The sequence below is a fragment of the Cyprinodon variegatus genome, unplaced genomic scaffold (genome assembly GCF_000732505.1).
Source record: "Cyprinodon variegatus isolate N-32 unplaced genomic scaffold, C_variegatus-1.0 Scaffold411, whole genome shotgun sequence".
Classification (NCBI taxonomy): Eukaryota; Metazoa; Chordata; class Actinopteri; order Cyprinodontiformes; family Cyprinodontidae; genus Cyprinodon; species Cyprinodon variegatus.
In genome coordinates this window covers 514904-535843 of record NW_015150864.1, presented here as the reverse complement: position 1 = coordinate 535843, position 20940 = coordinate 514904, and the positions used below count along the sequence as shown (strand labels likewise).

General features: G+C 37.0%; 1 protein-coding gene across 5 annotated transcripts in view; it reads right to left on the bottom strand.

The window, feature by feature from the left end:
* Positions 1–18359, bottom strand: part of dock3 (dedicator of cytokinesis 3) — a 220096-nt gene extending 201737 nt beyond the window's left edge. For 3 of the 5 annotated variants that reach the window (XM_015388015.1, XM_015388013.1, XM_015388016.1), the window contains exon 1: positions 17813–18358. In XM_015388015.1, coding sequence (XP_015243501.1) covers positions 17813–17849 — 37 coding nt within the window. In that variant the 5' untranslated portion in view covers positions 17850–18358. Of the gene's footprint in view, positions 1–17812 lie in introns of all 5 variants that reach the window. The other 2 variants (XM_015388011.1, XM_015388012.1) reach the window with 1 other exon arrangement.
* Between the last annotated feature and the right edge of the window lie 2581 nt (positions 18360–20940).

Genomic DNA, 20940 nt, shown 5'->3' with positions numbered 1-20940 from the left:
ATGTAACCATTAGCGTAAGAAATAAAGAACACAGTAATAAAATATTCAGATTTATGGTTTATAATTTATGTTGATAGATGTTAATTCCTAGCCGTCTTGCAGACTGCTCTCCTACGCGGACGTTTCTGCTGCCCTTAACATGCAGACCACAGCAGTAACTCCATCTGTTATCACTGAGGAGTGATGCAGGCACCTCCTTTTGAGGACGAAGAGGATACTGATGCTGTTAGCAGCCTCTACTGATGTGGGATGCTTTTTACTCATCCCTCAATGTTAGGAAAAATAAATATTAAAGACATTTTGCTTTGAACCCATACATGAAACATTTGGTGTGTGTGGGTTTCACTTAATCCAAATTAAATGAGCTCATTTTCTAATTCACCCTTTCCTTATCTAAGCACTTAGAGGGTTATGGAAATAAGACAAAGAGAATGCAGATATGCTCATTTTCAGCTGTGCATATAGGAGCTTAACCTAACAAAAAAAAAGACCAGTGTTTACGGATGTACAGATAACTTTTCCAATGCATGCCTTAAATGTCCAGATGGATTTTAACAGTTAAATGAAAGAAGAAATGAGCTTTGATCAACACATAGAAGGAAACACTTTTCCAAGCGTGTATAAAATCTAATACACTCAGGCTTTTTTACTATATGGTTAAAAATTATACTTTTAGAAAATTAGAATGTTTCATTGTTGTACATTTAGTCCAATATTAACTGATGATTCTGTTGTTTGAAGCATCTGGTGTTGTAGTTGCTTCCTTGAGGCTTCTATTCACTCGTTTTGTAAAAGGAAGGGAGGCGATGTATAAACTGGTAGCTTTGTAGCAGATAGAAGGACCAGCAGACACAATACTACACTTTCTCCCCCCTGAAGCCAATTGATTTATGGTGCGTGCAAAAAAAAAAAAAAAAATCACAAACCTTGCTAAATTAAATAAAATTTATCTTGACCACTTGGTTTGATTGAAAACGTTTTATCGAACTACATCGGCTATTTTGGCAAAAGAGAACTTAGCTCAAAAGTTTTAATGCCTTTTATAGCTCATCTTAAAGACTTCATTAATTATTTTCTGCTTAAACAACAAACAAACACATTACTGGTATTTAGGGTCTTATTCAATGATTTATATGTAATTAGATGTTTTTGCAACCCTACACCGAGCCTCAATGCACCTTACAGATTCTGGTTTGCAGGAAATGTGACAGTCGTGCTTCCCCTTTCTTTCCAGTAAAATGCAGATGTGTCCCTCGGTCCTCATGATGCATTTTGTTCATTTATATTCACCAACAAATCTGAGGCCTGCAGAGAACACCACATCTATGTTGAGATTGAAATACACACAAGTGAACTATCCACAGTGCGATTTAGCCTTCAGAAGGAAACAGGTTGCACTGGATTTCATTAGTGGGGGTATCAGAATGAAGGCAACTGAACACAAATGCAGACCAAGATTGTTAGATTTCTTTTAGAAATGCTCTAAGAAATGTATTTTTTTTATACTTCAGAGTATGTGCTGCCAAAATATCTTGAAGTTTGTGGTTTTAATGTTAATAAAAAATATAAAAGGATTAAAGTTTGTGAACACTTTTGCAATAAAATGTAGAATGCGTGCTTCCTGTTATTTGACAGTGAGGGGAAGCCAGAGTACTCAGAGAAAACTTAGCGAAAAGGAAAATCCAACCATTCAGACAGGTCCTGTATAGGTTTTAAACCCAGGACCTTCTTGCTGTACATCACCCACTGTTCCAAACTAAAACAAATCTCTCCTTCTCCACCAAAATAAACACACTTTACAGCGTAGATGGGCTGTACGGTCCCCCAAAAGTCCATCCTTGGAGAACAAAAGAGCAAAAATATCAGTGAAAGTATAAACGCTAATGTTACTTTTTCCATCCTGAAAGCTGCATAACGTGGAAAATGGAAGAGGGAGAAAAAATACACACACAACCATTCACATCATTTTCAGTTGAAATGAAAAAAGGCTTTCAGTGCATTTTTCTTCTGCAATAGTCGCAGTCTCTGAAGCCGGACAGATATTTTAGGTGTCGCACTAACCCATTAGCCTTAATGGTACAGTAAACCCATTTCACCCACAGACTGTCAGCGCTGTATAGGCTCCAGAGTAGCTCATTGACCTATAGCACAGCCCCCCTTAAATGTTCAAGCACAGTGAGGCCTATTACCAACCCATTATTGTAATTCAATGGGACGCTGAATGTAAGGTAGCCTGAAGGCCACACGCATTACAGCAGGCACACAGGTCCACATAACATCCCCCTCAGACTCGCATGGGTCTACAATTACTATACCTGCCATCGAAATTAAGCTAAAACCTTTTACCCATTTAAAATTGTATTGGTATTATAACTATTTGGTTTAATTTTTCTCCTAATAAAAGCCTCACTGCAATTTTTAAAGATAAATAAGTGTAAATAATAAACAGAAAGTTAGTTTGGCAAATAAAAATTAAAACAGTGAGATTTAGAAAATTGGATATGCCACAAAGAAATTAAACAAAATTGCAACTTTAACTAAGCTGTTAATAAAAACAGGGTTACAGGAGCTTCCTGGGATCAGAGATGTTGGGCAAATAATTAGACGTGATGCAGCCCATTCCTTAGAAACGGCAAAGTCAATATTTCTCTTTTAACCTGCACCTTGAAAACAGAAAAATACGCTGATGTTTCTATTGATTTAATTACTGATGTCTCTAAGGTCTTGTCTTGTCTTTCTTTTGTTGCTGTGGTTTAAACAAAAAACTGCTGTTTAGCAGAACTCACTAAATGCTCCTTCATAAATGCTTGTTATGCAAACCACAAAACATTACATGAGGGACGGACTTTGGACACCCATGAATCATCTGTCCTAAGTTTGAAAGTCATTTGAAGGATGCTCTGGGGCTTTACCCAACTTGGCTTTTTATATTAATGTATATTTAGGAACTACCGATCTTGGCTCGATTGACTTTAAAGCAATGTATTCATGCTGTCAGTGTAACATTCATTTACAGCTCACATTCATTCTCAAAGGATTTCTAATGCTTTTATTTTTATAATTAATAATTGGTTTCTATATTTGAAATGTATGAGGTGCCTCCAACAGACGGCTTTTGTGATCCAACATGTTTTCATGGGGGGGATCAACCAAATCCAAAACATACAAGGTGCCACATAGTATATGTCACAACATCAGGAGGACTCTACGCTAACCACATTGCCACTAGGAACCATCTTGCTTCCTTGTCCTAGCTAGAACTGCCTAGAACTGCCAGGACCTTTTTGCATAGAACTATTCATGGCAGCCATGGGCACAATTCTGAGCCTAAACATCATGTCACACAAAGAATAACGGGAAAAAGTGTAGCTCCTAGCAGAGGATAGGAAAATCTAAATGAACTGGTACTAGCAAAGATCCTACTTCCTCATATTAGCTCTTTCCTTGCTGATCAAGGAAGGAGACCAAGGAGTGGTGGCCTAGTGGTTAGGACATAAAGCTTGGAATCCTGAGGGTCTGAGTTCAAGCCCCACTCCCACAGACTGCCACTCTGGGTCCCTCAGCAAAAACCTTAAGACACTGCTCCCCAGACACTGCACAATGGCAGCCCACTGCTCCCCAAGGGGGTGGGTTAAAAGCAGAGAGTTGGTCTCATTGCTCTGCCCTTGTGGCAGTGTAATGACAACAAAAGCTGAGGAAAAAAAGAGAAAAAAAAACACAAATGATTTAATGTTCCTGTGATGGCCTGCTGTCACACTCTGAAGCTGCATGGTAAATTTTATATTTTTCATTTTCAAAATGAGTTGCACATTTCAAATATTTTCATTAGCCTGACTTTAAGTCAGTGCACACATTCAGTTTTTGCAGTGCACACATTCAGTTAACTTTATTTGTCAGTTTGTTTGTTTTTTGTTAAGATGCAATTGATTAATTTATTTTTGTTTGAGTTCAGCTTCCTTTGGATCTGCTGCTGGGGGGGCTGAGGGCAATGAGCTCCAGCTTTCCTCTCAATGCATCATTGCAGGCTATTCAGCGGGTCACACCATTTGTAATGGGAAGGGAAATTTGTTTATCATTTGTTTAAATATTCTTAGTTTGGGTAGTTTTGTTAATTTGTTCAATTTAAAAAGTACTAAGTGTCTGGTCAGTATTTATCTGCTTAATTAAGTTTATTTGTTTGTTAGTCAGTTATCCCCCTTGTGTGTCAACAGTGGTCTAATCAGCCACTATTTAAGTTTCTGTAATGTCTTGTTTGTTAGGTCAGTTTGTGCTTGAGTTCTTTATGTTAGTACCTGAATTGAAGTCTGTTTTGTTGACCTCTGCTTTGGGGCCAAGCTGATATTTTTTTTAACACTTTTTTGGAATAAATGAAGAAAATTTCAGTGGTTTGTGCAAATTCCTCACAGTTCCATACAATGGAATACTAATGATACACTATAAAATCATAACATACCTGCTAACAATGTGCTACTCATGAGGAAAAAACAGCACTGTCGAATTAAGGTGTCTAACTTTGAAAAAGATTCACTGCATTCAAATTCTTCATCGAGTACAAAATTCTAACAGTCAGCAGCATTTTTCTATTTGACAAAATGTTAAATAAGAGCTGATCCATGTTGAGATAAATCAATGAAAATCTGCATTTCTCAACCATAAAAACCAAAACATTTTTGAAGATGATAAATGGTCCCGATGTGAAACTCAAACTCAGTCTGAAAACTAAGGCATAAAAACCATACAGAGCAGAAAGCTGAGCCCGATGATGGATGGAGCAGAGGGCCGATTACGTCTAATAATAGAATTTCTACGTTAAATATTCATTACACTGAGTGAGAGATTGATGAAAGAGAGGAAGAACACAGCAGGGGAATGAAAAAACTGTTTAGTTTAAAGAGTGAACAATCTAAAACCAACAGAGAGGAAACAATCATGTAAAAAATAGAGGTAAAGCTTAACAGACGACAAGGAGGAAAAAAAGAGGTAGTGGAGAAACAACCACTGCCCCCCGGCCTTTCTGTGTCAATCACAATTTTGTTTATATATATATATATACATATATATATATATATATCCTTGAAGATAAACAGTAAAAAAAAACATTATTTCCTCAGTATGAAGAAAACTAATTGAAAAACATTGGAAATAAATGTTGTGTACATATTCTGCCTGGCTGAATGAATACCTGCTAAACTCACCTCTGTATCCAAATGTGTTAATATGTTAAAATGACTTATCCATGAAGAAAGACCTAAGCTTAATTTTATTCAACAATAGTTGCAGAATATATGGTAGATGCTGGATTATGCAGCACATGTTAGGAAGTAAGCAGCAAAGAATAATTGTATGACTGGACTGAAGGATTTTAAAGTACTTTGAGTTTTGAGTGAGAATTCTTTCCTTTATTAAAACATTTTATTTTATTTCGTTCAATCTTTTATCTTTGTTGACCTTGCTGAAAGTACAACCAATAGGGCTGCACAAAAAAAAAACATCTAATATTAAAGCAGACTAATCCATCGGTACCGTGGCAGGTTTTTTGTTGTTTTTTTGTTTTTTTTCCCGATATCCTTTTTATTAAAAAAAAAATAAATCATTGTTGCATAGATTACAAATAATGCAAAAATTAATTTAACACCCAAAAATCAACTGAAAGAAAATAATCCCCCCCAAAAAAGAAACTAAAAACTAATACAAATGATAGCAATAAAAATAATATTATGAAGAAACAACACAGCTGTTGTCTATCATTTAACAAAATCCAGAGATAGAAAGAATAAGGTCTTGAAATAATATTTTCACACCCTACTTTTTTCCAGATTGTTAAAAGGCGTCACATCTTTCGATCACAGGTACTACATCAGGGAATTGTGAAAGATATTGGTGGTCATTTATATTTCTCCATAAATTTCTTATAAAAATTCTCAGGTTACATAAGAAGATGCTCTAATTTAATCTGCAAACCATAGACAGAGCGCTGCAGCACAGACGGACTGTCAAACTTGGAGGTTTATTTTATCCACTAATCAATACACAGAGACACGCAGGCTTTGCATTTCAGGAAACAAAGCTCAGACGTTGGAAACAAATGATGACTCATTTTCTTTACTTGTGAGAAAACTGAGCAAAGGGGCATAAAAAGCTAAAATAAAAAATTAATAAAAAAGGATTTAAGATTTAGGTTTTAAAGATGAACATTTTAAATGAAGATTGTACTATTATAAAGAGATTAGTCCCTTTCGTGTGAGAAAACAACAAGCCAGATTTGAACTCGGTTTTACTATACGAGTTGAAAATAGATGAAACCATTTCTTTGAATCCTAGCTTGGTGTTTGGATCCCGTCCCATCAGAGGAAGCAAGCGCCGGTAGCAGAACAGAACAAATGGAAACTGGCAGGCTGAGAAAATGTTGGCTCTCTTAGATCTTTTTTGCAAATTACTGCCAAGTTACTTGAGTTATGTGGAGAAAAAGGTCATGATTACTAAACACACTTAACATTTTTCCAAGGACTTGCTAAGCATTAGTCAAGCGCTCCTAGCATTTTCAAAGAAAATGAATTTCAGAGAAGAGTGAGTCCTTTAAGGTGTGAAAGGGGACAGCAGCCTTGATGTTTCTCTTCAGGCCTTTTAAGGGACGAACCACTCAGGTCTCTGAGGTAATAATTAGAAAAATCATCCCAACTCTCCCATTTTCACCAAGACCGCCTACAATAAATTATCTCAGGCAGACTTGTTTTTTTTTTTACTCATGCAGAACAGTCTAACTCCAGCTTGTCTTTTCTGCAGAAATATTCTTTTGAAAAAAAGTTGCCAAACTGAACCAATTAATTTTGTTCAATAATTCCAACCTGCTCAATGAAAGCTGATTTATGCTTCTGTCATTTTTATTTCTACCAGAACAGCTAATCAACCAATCGAGGCATAGATCTCTTATGATGAATGAATTCTGTATCTCTTTTATGCTTTGTTTGCATTTTGAGTTAGACTGTAGACTTCCCATCCGATAAAGTAAATCATATAGTCAGATCCCTTGATTTAGTTTTTTATTTATTTATTTAACCAATAACCAAAACAATAGAAACCAGTCTTATAAATTTGCTTGTCAAGTTTCAATTATATGAATTCATTTTTCTAATCTTCACAAACAATTTGATTGGGGCACTTTTATTTTGTTTAACTGCTTCAGCAAATAATAAAGTTCCTTTGCATGCAACAGAAAACAACCACTCTTGTATCAGCATCAACTAGTCTTAATAAAAAATGCTGTTTAGGTCTCTGGAATACAGAAATAACTTCAAGAATACACTTAGAATCTGAAACAAATCAGATCTATATAAAGACTGTGGGTTAGTCACACATACAGTGTTCAGTCCACCAACACAATATGACTGATATATCATAACTACGTATGCGAGTCTCAGCTGTCAGCTTTTGAAATAAGTGGTCATATTAAAGCAATATGTTTTAGTGTTGAGAGTAATCAGGACTGTTTATGATGCACTACTCTTTTCTGAATGAAAGCTGAGAAGTTGGCTTGTTGTTATGGCAATTGTGCAACCCGTCCTACCAAGGTGTCTGCGGAAACTGAGAGTAACCATAACAACCGCAGAACTTTCCTCCAGCCACACAAACACTATCAGTGACCCACACACGCAAACTCCCACAGCGGGGTGATGAAGCCCACATCCAAACAAGAACCCAGTGTGATGATCAGCGGCTTTCTTAAAGTGAACTATGGAATATTACTTTAGTATTTACAACTTTGTTATTATCTAAAAAAAAAAAGTTCTACTCATGTATTTTGTCTGATTTCTCGCAGTTGCGAGGCTAAATCTTCCAGCTCTCACTTCATCCTTAGTGAGACGCAAAGACAGATGGAGTCTTCCTTTTGAGAAAGAGACTGTCTCCACCTTTTCTAGTCGAGGACCATTGTCTTAGACTTCAAATAAACAATTAACAACAATGAATTTTCCATCATCTGTCTTGCTTCTTATTTGGTGCATAGAGAACGACGAATGTTTTAAATCCAATACGTATATTATGTCTACCTTAACCAAAATAATTTTGATTATCATTCTTTTTCAAGATTCAAGCTGGTATGGTTTAGTTTTGTTTTTTGTTTTTTTTAAGAGACTGAGATTTCAGACGCATTTAATCAAAGGCAAAAAGGAATGAGAAAGACAAAGAGCGAATGAGTCAGACAACATTCCAGCACCAGAGGTGGAATTTAAGTCTCAAATGTTAACACAATCCAAAATAAGATCTACAATTAAGCATGATGGTGTATCTGTATGGCATAAAAAAAAATAAAAATAAAAAAAGCATATAAATGGTGTGCACTCACTTCTTGATCACGATCAGAAAAACAACAACAGATAAACAAACAGAGGAAATGTATTCAGCGTGTATTTAAGCAAACATGAAACCAGCTAAATAAACCAAGATATTCCAGAAATCAACTCTGTCCTGTTAATTCACAGATCCCCTTATATTAACACCAGCATGGAGCACTTGGATTCAGTGACAAGCTTGGCAATGTTCCATTGATGTGTAAATAATTTCATCATCAAAAAGGAAAGCAATTACAGAACGTCACCACCCATCACTAAGGTTCATTAAGCTCTTAAGGCCAGCTGCTCTGCCCATAATCCTCTCCTGTCTCTTTGGTGTTATGCCCCACTTGCCCGTTCTAATGTGGGAAAACAGTGAAGGCTTTAGGTTGATTGTGGTCTCAGCTTTGCCCCTACAGATGGTGAAAGAACAGAGCGGGAACTACACAACACTTTGTGATTTGTGAAAATCCTGCAGCATCCTCATGACTGCCAGTTTAGGTAGGAGGGGTTAAAAACATAAAAAGTGAAGGCATAGATTGGAAAAAAAAGACCAGTCCTAAACTAAAAAATATGAACTGGAATGAATGTCAGTACCATGGACAGCAGCTGACATGGCAGACTGCATGGCGGAAAAGCTTCTACGTGTTTTTCTTTCTACGTTGTTATGTCAGCATAATATATTCTCCAAATTCAATGATCCATCTTAAGTGTGGCTTGAAGACTCTGACAGCTTGCTAGGTACTGCTTACAAAGCAGGACTACATAGGTGTTTAAAAATAAAAAAGGCACTTATCTCTAAATTATTCAAATTATGTTTTGTGTCCAAACTCAAATGTCTTTGTTTTTTTTCTTTCTAAAACCATTTAGCTGATTTAATTAATTGTCTTTTAAGCACCATTATATCATACAGTATCACTATTAAAATTTCCTTTTATTTCCTTTTTAGCCTACTTGTCACTAATTATACTCATAAGAGTAGAGATCTTTCTGTATCTTCTTACGTTACTATTGAAAGTAGTGCAGCTACTGTTGTGTAGGTAACATAACAGAGACAGCCTCCAGTTGTAAATACTAGAGAACCTTACCCTGACTTGTTTACAGCCTTGTAAGCATCTTCAAATCCAACAAGGGTTGAAGCTCATTAGGAAACAATGAAAAACTTTACTTTTCACACTCTTATGGAAACAATGACAATGCTGAAGTAAGGTCCTATCCACATTAAGATAAACACCATAAATTTCCATGAGAAATTAAGAAAACATGTCTGCAAGAGAGGACAGAGCTCCACAATAAACGCTTTAATAGATATGCCAGGCCCATTGGTGGCGTTGTGACATTACCATGGAAACATGCAAAAAAATAAAAACTGGGAATGCTACTAAACAGTAACAGTAACATGATGGGGAGATAAGACTGAGACATCTGCCCGTGTTCATTGTGACCTTTACATGGGGACACAGCGTGTGATGCAGGTGATCTGGAAATGAAGAATCTGAAAATGTTGCTAATGGCCATAACAAGGCCAGTATTAGCTTTAGCATGAACACAAAACAAGCTGCAGGCTAACGCAGTGGGTAGCACTGTTGCCTTGCAGCAAGAAGGTTCTGGGTGCGATTCCTGGCCAGATGTTTCTGCATGGAGTTTGCATGTTCTCACTGATCATGTGTGGGTTCTCTCCGGGTACTCCAGCTTCCTCACACAGTCCAAAAACATGATTGTTAGGTTAATTGGCTTCTCAAAATTCTCCTTAGGCGGGTGTGTATGTGAATGGTTGTGTGTCTTTGTGTGTCTCTGTTTTGCTCTGTGACAGACTGGCCACCTGTCCAGCGGTTGTACCTCGCCTCTCGCCCATAGACAGCTGGAGATAGGCACCAGCCCCACCACGACACTGACAAGGACTAAGCGGAAGAAAATAGAGGGATGGATGAACAAAACACTTAGCAATGTGGCTTGTTTGTGAAAGTGAGGGGTAGTGGTGGGAATTTATCTTGTCATTTATCTTTATGGTAATAAATTAAAATTGTCATGATAACAATTTATATTTGTCACATAAACAATAAGCTAGAATTAGAGATGATAAAGAAACAAAAATGGGTGAATAGTGATTTTTATTTTCAATACCTTACTTCCTAAAATGTTCCCACCCATTGGGGCAATGGTACATTTTAATAATATGATCAATGCTGTTACTACGGAATGTATTGTGATATAAAACTCACTTCATTATGTAACTTTTGTCCTGAAGAAGCCTAGCCTAAATTTGTGGCATTCAGCTATACAGTTACCTAAAAACGACTTCACAGAATTAATGAGGAGTGTTTTTATCATCAAATGTATCGTTATCACAATAGTTCCACAAAATTTGATACTAAGATGTATAGGCCATATGGCCTAGTTCTAGGGACATTTGGCTCACAGTGAAAGACAGAGCTACGACGTCATCATTTAAGAAAATGTACAGTTTGAGTGTACACAAAGAAACAACAGTGTTTTGAAATTTTTCCACTTGTGGGGCTTGTTTTGATAATTATTTTCTACAGAAACCAGAACATGACTAGCCTAATCGACAAAATAATACAAGTCAGTTTAAATCAAATATAAAATACCTTTGTAGATAGACTCCAGCCTCAGAGTGGACGAGTCCTAAAAGGCTCTTTCAACTACTGTAAAATAAAAAACAAAAATATTATTTTTTCTTTTAATGCCAAGTATGTCTGAGCCAGTCGCTGGCATCAATTTTAACTGCTTTATTTTAAAAATCTTAATTGAAACTATGGAAGACTCACCTTGTTATATTATGTCAGGGGAAATCTGCTATTTCTTACTAATTAAGTGTTTCCCCTCCTCTGAGAATTTTCTTTTATGACAGCAATTTCTAATGAATAAAGCTGTACATCTGGGTCACTAAACACCGATGGCCATGAGAAGCAGTAACATGCCTCAGAGTGACTGTTCAACAAATTCCAAGTTCAAACACAGTTCAGTTTATCATGACACAGCAGACAGGGCTCCCTTTCATTAAGCTGTAAATGGATGCAAAACTGCACACTAATAAATATGGTTTTATTTTATTTTTAGCTAAATTAATCCTGTTCATAAGAAAAAAAGAGCATTATGGGTACTTCTAAGCTTTTCCATTAAAGTTGGGATTAAAGAGCATGAATAAGCATAAAAAGATTAATCCTGCTTAAGGTAGGACACACACACAAAAAATTATGAAACACATTGATAATGAAATCCCAAATGTTTATTTCTAAATCAAAAGTTAAACTGGGACATAAAGCTCAGAAAACAAAATCACACACACACACAAACAGCTGCTCTGTACCCTAATGGCTCTAATATCCCTGTAATGGCTATAATGCAATGGAGGACATCACAGTCGTAGTTTAACACCATCTGCGAAAACTGTTTAAGCTGGTGAAGATGAATATGGTACAATACAGAATTACATATAAAAGTATGCAAAACAAAAAGTCAAAAATTAGCAGACGTCCTTAAGCAGAAATATAGAAGCAGAAATGTATTACCACTGCAGGTAAAGATGTGTAGAAATACTTCATTTAAATTCAGCTGTGTCACAGTAGGACCATCTCAAAATGGAAAGTTTAGATTCAAACCTTTAATTAAAGAATTCAGGAGCGGAAACATGACATGACATTAAAAGGACCAGGATGTTTAAATAAATAAATAAATAAATAAAGCATCTTTGAGTTTACCAGGTGATGTGAAAACCCTCTCTGCAACAGACCAGTGGATGCTAGAAAACTTTTTCCTGTCTTCAAAAATTTTAGATTTTGAGGTTTTCTGAGCTCTACAGGGATTTTTACTAAAACTTTTTGCATTGCTCAGATGAGATTAGAAAAAAGTGTTGAGGAAGAAATTTCCAAGGAGGTTTTTTAAGTTAAACAAATATGAAAAGCACTTGTTTAGCATGGTGGAGGAACCGAAAGGCTGAGGGCTCTTTCCTCTTCCAAGCACTTCAAGAATCTTGTTAAAGTTCCTGGTATTTAAACCTAGTCAATACCACAGTTAAAACAAAAAACTGTCAATCTCTTAGACAGACTGACAATGGCTCATTATGAATGTGTTTAAACATGGTAAAGATATGAAATGTAAGCATAAATTAACACATAAATGTTATCCTGACAGAAAATTTGCTGAATTCTACAGCTTTTACTGAAAGAGCAAAGATAGCAAAGTTGGAGTCAGGACTACTGATGATCAGAAGTTACTTTGCAAAGAAGAACGATGGAAGATACCATTCTCTTGTTGCTCCAATCATTTGAAATGTTACAGGGGAAGAATAATTGCTAATCCTATTGGCAACAGAGAGCATGTGCACAGTTTTAACAGCAGGGTTGCATTTAATTGTGCCACTCACAGTAAAAAAAATATTAGTATTTTGTTTTAAACTGGATGTTTCAAAAGTATTTAATTCATTTTTAACAGGATTGCCGGCATCTGTAGGACCAATTTTAGCCTTCACTCAAAGCCAGCAACATGACATCAAGCTGCTTCATGCAGCAATGTTTTCACTAACTGACATCCAAGTTAGTCATTTATCATAGAAGTCCAATCCTGATTTGCACAACAACATATATGCTTATGGAATGTCTGACAGAGCACTTCCTTGTCTGGGGAGGAATCTCTTAATGGCACCATCTGCCTTAAGTCCTCTAAATAAAGTCCCCTGGAATAATTAACCATAAATCCACCGCAACACAATACAGTCTGATAGATCCTTGCTGTGGTCACAGATCACTCCTACCCATTGCTTCCTTCCCTCTTTTTCCTTTCCTCCAGTTTGACTCTATATTGAAGCTGATACCAGGGCTCCTGGGGTCTACAAATTAGCCTGCCTCACGCTGAAGCTCTTTTAAGAAGGATAGTCTATTGTAAGACTCTTACGTCACCTCTTGCAGCAGACCGTGAAACCAAAATTGCCAAAGTAACAGCAGGGGTAAAAAATATTAGTGCCAATGGCAAAAAGAAACTAATTAATTTGCATGAATTAATTCAAAAGCCTTTTATTCATCTTCACCAGGGGTGCCAACATCTGTAGGCCCAATTAAGGCCATTACTCAAACCCAGTAACATGACATCATGCTGCATTATACATCAATGTTTTCACTGAATTACAGTTAAGTTTGTGATTCATCATAAAAGTCCGACCCTGATTTGCATAAGAAGAGTGGTTTAATTGTGGTTATGAAATGTCTGACAGAGTGCTTCACTGTCTAGGGAGACGTCTAATAATGGCACCATCTGTAGTCTGCTATTGGAGCTGCTCTAATCTAAAAGGACACAACAATAAGTCACAGTTGAGCACAGGATAAGAAATGGGAAAAGTTGGTCTAGGAAAAAAAACAACACAGCACAAACATTACATGAATCAGGAACATCATTTACACATCAGTTCATTGACCCAATTTAAACAGAGTTTGTTGGTTTATGCCTGCAGAAATTCTTCAGCATGTCTGTCATCAGCTGACAGGGCGGTCCAGCGTTTGGCACGGTTTCAGCTCATAACAAGAAGGTTCTGAGAGCGGCCCAGCTGGTAGGCTGGAGTCTTATTGTGTGGGTTTAAAATCCTCTCAGCTGGGGCGTTGGTTTTAATATCATCTCAACTTGTTTTCAGTAAAGGAGGTGAGTGAGATTTATATTCTGAATCCTACAAATAAGTTGATTATAAAGCAGAAGAGATGAAGCCTCTAAATCAAGTGCAACATTATTCCTAAAGCGGCATTGGTGTGATATTTCCAAGCTAGATTAGATACATGTACATATCCGACATCACTCCACATGTCCAGTTCTTTCTCGATCTATCCGTTCGTCTGTTTGTGTTATGTGTCGAGTGTGAGAACTGAGCAGTGTGCAGTGCAGCCCTGGGGGAGGTGAAGCTGTATTCAGGAACCTCTATGGGGGCCACAAAGCTGCATTCATGCAGCTGAATAGCTGTTTTCTACAACGAGGCACTAGTCATCCCAACTCCATTGGAACGCCTCTATGAGTTACCACTCTTCTTGCCTTGGTATGCAGAGCGTTATCCTGCAAAAATCACAAATGCTTGGATTACCAAAGGCTACAGAAAAACATTTTCAGGAAAACAATGATACCAGTTTCCAGCCAAGAGGTTTTAAAGGATTTGTTTACTCCCTGTGCTCAGTCCTTCGGATGTCTTTGCTTTTGGGTAACTTCAATTATCAATGTTAACGAGAAAAAAAAGAATCAGAGGAGAGATGAAACAAAATGTCTGCTGCAAGCTACATATGATATGCAGGATTCTGCGATCAGAAAGAACAACTTCATCAAAATATTTATGATAAAATATCACAAGCTGTCCCGACACAAATGACTCTATAGAGATGTCGATCAATACTTTGTAAAGCATGGGATTGTCCAGGCTAGAGAGAAAAAAATAAAAACATAGCAGGAAACTATGGCTGGGGTGAAAAAAGCAGGGTGGGGGTGCAGCTACAAAGTCTCATTCAGATTCAGCTAATGTTTGTTTCCAATTAACCGAGTGCTGGAGTCATGATTCCCCACATCGACTTCCTGTCAGGAGAGTCTTGCTTCCTCCCACAGCACATACTGGTGTAGACTCTCCCCCCCCTTAATTGGTCAGTTGGAACGATCCAACCAACTGTCAATCAATGGCTCTGACCTCCAGGGTTTGGAGAGGCTGGGGGTCTGTCACCTCATTTAAAGCACTTATGCAAATGTTGTTGGACTCTCCAAGTTCATGTCTGCATGGGTGGTCTCAGTTAATGAGGAAATATTCTAAGACTTTTTTTTTTAGGTGTTTGTTAGAAACTGAATGACTATGCTAAAATGAATGTTGAGGAAATGCAGTTTAAAGGCACTTGGTAAGGAAACTTTGGAGAAGTCTTGATTTGGTCTTGAACAGCAGAAACTTTTAGCACAACTAAATCTAGAATTCCCAGCTGCACAGAGAGAGAAACAAATGGAACTAAGCCGGGCGTACACATTTTTTTCAATCGTTGCATGCAGCTACAGCTCATACTGTATGACTAAACCGCAAGGTTTCGTCGTACAGTGTGAGTTCACAGCTCACAATCTATGTGTAGCACGACGCTCTGATGCGATCTACCTGCTCACACTTTACATCTAATAACCACATTGGGGGGTGTACTTTGGTGGTGCAGTGGTTAGCGCCCACGACCCATGCACTGAGGCCTTAGTCCTCGACTCGGCCAACCCATGTTCGAATCCATCCTGTGCAATTTGTGCAATATTGTGCTGAAAGCCTTAAAAAGAAAAGGAGGCGATGCATTTGGACGAAGATAAAGTGCAAACGTGGCTACTACGGTTTGTCAATTTTACTGAGAGAACTCAATTTCACTCGCACCCCCGTCATGCTTCTGTGTTTACATCTGGAAGAAGAAAAAGAAGAGTCTTGTTTGCGCATAGTACCCACTGAGTGATTTGCCCATGACAAACGTGTTTGATTTTCTCCAGACCTCACAATTCCTGATCGGGAGGTGGCCGTAAGAGGCTGATCGCCCCTCATTACCCCCTGTAAACTACACGACGCACTATCAGGCTGAAAGTCAGCCTGATCGGAAAATTCTCGCACGACCCCGAAAAGGGTAAAAAAAACGCACAGTGTAAGCACAGCTTTAGATGAGGACTACGGCTACGACCACAGCACTGGGAACGAAAATTAAAGACTATTTTTAACGTGCACTTCCCAGCACCTTCATTACAAACTGTGGTCAAATGAACTGAAAAAAAACACACTTGCCCTTCCAATTACAGTACAGGATAGGGCAAATGGCATTGACTTGGCATGGTTATTAATGCCAGACAGACAGGTCTGCATACTTCACTGCCCATCAGCTGGGATTGTTTCTTAGAACAATCTATTGGGAGATTGGCCCTAAAAAACAGATGATGTCAAAGGAGGATTAGGACACTAGTTGAAGATGACAGAAAACCATCAGAAGCTCAAATAAGCACTTTTTATAACCAAGGTAGGCTATACACAATAACATGTCTGAACCACAACATGTCAAACCTTGAAACAAATAAAGCAGAGACCCAGAAGAAAGGTAAAATGGTCTGTACTTATATAGCACTTTTTCAAGTCAGGAGACTTGACCAAAGCACTTTACACTACATTCAGTCATTCACGCTTACACTCTGATGGTGAAAAACTACATAGTAGCCACAGCTGCCCTGGGGCTCACTGACAGACCACACCATGAGTAGGCAATACAGTTGAGGTGTCTTTCCAAAGGACACTTATAGCCAGAGACAGGGCTTGAACCATCAACCCTTGGATTACAATGCAAACTCCTACATCCAACGCTACTGTCACCCCCGTCGGAGTGGTTTCTCCTGAACAACACAAGAGCACGGCACTACACTGAAATACAGTGTGTTAGTGGTTAGTTTGTGTGTAACAGTGGCAAGTGGTCTGTCCAACATCTCTGCACTCAGAAGGCGTCCACAATCAACAGATCTCAAGTTTTGGATGTTGTGGAAAGGAAGCACTGAACATCTGTAATGCTGTTATGGTTAACTGGAACAATATTTTAAAATAGTGTTTATAAAAAAACTGTTTTTTAAAGAATAATCAAACCAAAGACAAAAGTTATCTGACCTTATAATCATCAAGGAAAACATGGATGATATTCCTGCTTATAAGATGTATTGTATAGAAATATCTGATGTGTTTAAAACAAAGAACAACTAATAATAGATCAAAGTTTTTATGAAAAGTTCACTAACTTTTGGTCTGTTCATTTGGAAGTTCAATGAAACTGCAATTAATAAATTTATTAAACACAACATTAAAAAAAGAAATATTAGTCAGAGGGTGCTTTCAAGGATTAAAGAGATTAACTGATGTGAGGGAATAACAGAAGACAAGAAGGAGAGAAAAAGTAAACTGCTGATTATTGCCTACAGTCCCCTAAATAAAGTCCTCTAAAACAATTAACTGAGATCCCACCACAACACAATCCAGCCTGATAGATCGCTTCTGGTCTGCTGTGGTCACAGATTGATGTACCATCCTTTGGCTCCTTTTATTGTCCTTCCAGATTTACTGTATATTGAGGCATTTATCAGGGTTTCTGAGGTCTACAACTCAGCCTGTCTTACACTGCATCTAAGACAGACAGCCCACTGCAGGATTCTTACATGATCTCCTGAAGGAGACCATGAAAGCAAAAGTGCAAAGACTTGTACTGTTCTGCTGGATATGTAGAAACATAAAGCAAAGTGTAATAGTCTACTTTTGATTGCCCCAGATAGGCAACTACCTATTTAAGAGAAAATGCTCACAGCCAACATAAAAGAAGGGAGAAGTATTGTAGTGGATGGAAATACCTGACTCTGCAGCATGACAGTCATCTGTTTGACAGTTAGTGCTGGTGTTTTTAAATAATTTAGACAAACATTCAGAACACAACATAGGTGGATTTTAAAAAATAAATGTTATTTTTACTCACCCACGCCGATTTTCTCGTCCTCCGTGGGAGTCCACATGATGTCCTTCTGGGAGCAGATGAAAATCCACGCACAGTCCAGTCACCCGAGGCTTGGCTTCATAGGAATCCCGCTGAGATGTCACCCAGAGAGGGGAAGGGAGCAGGGGGGAGAGCCGGGGAGAGGAAAAGTTTACCGCAGGTTGTAGGGAGGCAAATAAAAAAAGAGAGAGAAATCAGATCTTCAGGTTCTTGAAACTGACAGTTTTTGGCAGATATGTTTAATCCCGTCAGGTTTTGCGCATTGTGATTTCCAGCTCTGAGGAAGAGAAATCCGATAAACAGGGAATCCACAGCGCTGCTGCTTCTACAGCAGAAAGCAAACAGGTTCTGACTGATATTAAAACCACCACAGAGGAAAAAATGTCTTTTTTTATTTATTTATTTAAGTCAAGCCCCATAGAGCTCCTCTTCCTCATTCAGCGCAGCATCTCAGTTTTCCTCTGTTCCATGTTTTCTTTGCGCACGCATGCGTTGCCACTATTAACCTGTCCTGCTGCAGATCCTGGAGAGGGAATGAAAGGAAAGCATGGCTTCCCCTGCTGGACTCTGTTTAAGAGGATCATGGAGAAGGGACTCAGGCTGGAGTTGGTTACAGAGAGGGAGTTTTTCCTCCTGCAGCAGCCGATCATTAAAGGTTTACTTCTGGTGACGTGACGCACGCGCTAAATTGCCACATAACATCATGCAGGTGATGAATGTTTATATCTGCGCGAGACGCTTTGGCAAGCTGAGACGCTCTATCTAATGTGGGACACGGACGGCTATTATTACTGCGTTTGCTAAAAACATCACGCCTGACGCGCGAGCGCCGGAAACGTTCACTTTGAAGTTTTTAAAGCGGTGTCGCTCCTTCACCACAGCATAGTGACATAACTGGTGATGTTGCAAGCGAACATACCGACAGCTGATTAATGTTCATATGACTGTTGGTAGCGAGTCAAAGTTCGGATTAATATCGGGGTAAGAGTGCCACCATGTGGATGTTCCTGGATAGCGCACTAAAACTAGGATTATTTTAATAAACTTGATAATCTGTGAAGGGAGATTTGTTTCTTTATCATTCAATAAAAAAAAGGTTGCTTCAATCAAAAAATATATTTTTTATAAAAATAAAAAAACGTCACTTCAATCAAAAATTAAAACAAACTTTTCAATCAAAGAAAAAAAAATTTTGAATGCAAAAATATATTTGAACTCTGCTATTCTTTGATTGAAAAAGTTTTATTTGGTAGAAGTCCAGTCTTTTTTGTTTAAAGCAACTTTTTAATTGAAGTAACATTGACTCAAATATTTTATTTGCATTCAAAAACTATTTTCAATGATTGAAAGTTAATTTTTTTATTGATTCTGTTATTTGTATCTTTGAAGCAACTTCTTTTTTGATTGAATAATAAAGACACAAATGTTCTACCCATATATGGTTATGAAGGTAGATTTGTTTCTTTATCATTCAATCAAAAAAAAGGTTGCTTCAATCAAAAAATATATTTTTAATTAAAAAACCTTCACTTCAATCAAACTTTTCGTTCAAAGAAAAAAAATATTTGAATGCAAAAATATATTTGAGACTCCAAAAAATACATTTGAACACTGCTTTTCTTTGATTTTTTAAACTTTATTTTTTTTATTGGACCATAAAATGGGTAGGACATTTGTGTCTTTATTATTCAACCAAAAAAGAAGTTGCTTCAAACAAACAAACAACAGAATCAATAAAAAAAAGTATCTTAAATGCAAAGATAAAGGTTTTCAATCATAGAAAATAGTTTTTGAATGCAAATAAAATATTTGAGACTCTCAAGTTGCATTTGAAAACTTTTTTGTTATTATTGAAAATGTTCTCCCAATGGAGAAGCAGCCGCCCACTGCGGAACGTTTGTGTCAAAACTATTCATTCAAAGAAATTTGAACTTTTTGCACTTCAAAAAAAAAGTGATTTAAATAAAACAATTTCAATTTCTATTTTTTTTTTACTTAAAAAAAAAAAAAAAAAAAAACGACAAACACATTCTCTTCAATATTTTTTTTTATTTATTTATTTTGCATTTGCACAGTTTTTTCTTTGATTGAATTTTCTTTCTTTCTTTCTTTCTTTTTGATTGAAACAAATTTTTGGGAATTGAATGATTAAGACACAAATGTCCTACCCATGTATGGCCCAAACACAAAATAGATTACTTCAACCAAAGAGAACATTTTATCTTTTCATTGAAGTTACTTTTTTTTATTGATTCTGTTGTTTGTTTGTTTGAAGCAAATTCTCTTTTGGTTGAATAATAAAGACACAAATGTCCTACCCATTATATGGTTCAATCAAAAAACATTGTTACTTCAATTAAAGAAGTTGCTTAAACAAAAAAGACTGGACTTCTATCAAATAAAACATTTTGAATAAAAAAAAAAGCTGTGTTCAAATGTATTTTTTCCGAGTCTCAGATCAGGTCTTTTTCATTGTTTGAAAAGTTTTTTTTTAATTATTTTATTGCAGTGAAGGTTTTTTATATTAAAAATATATTTTTTGATTGAAGCAACCTTTTTTGATTGAATGATAAAGAAACAAATCTACCTTCACAATAATCTAGGTTAAAACAGGTTATCATTTCCCTTTGTGTGTTTGGAAACTAAAATGATTTATGATCAGAAGCCACTTTTATTATCTTAATATCTTAAAGCAGAGCGTTTAACCATTTTTGGACACTTCATGGTGGATCTTGGAGTGGTTGAATAATTAAACTTTAAAAGCAAAGTAAAGAAATTATGCAAACAAAAATACAATATAATCAATTCATTAGTTCATTCATTAATTTTGGATCTGGTAATTTGTTTATTTCATTTGACTAATTGAATGTAAGAAGTAATACTCCCTGTATAAACTATTTACAAGGAGCATTCACTTATCCGGAGCTGTCTCTGTAGTTATGCTGCTATAGGCTTAGACTGCTGGAGGACATAGGGACCCCCATTTCATCATTCTGCTTCATTCTATCTCTATTCTCCCACTCTGCAGATTCTGTTAGTTCAATCTCGAATGTTCTGCTCTCTCTGCTTTTTCTCATAGTAGCTTTGCCTCTTCTGTTCCTGCTTGGCTG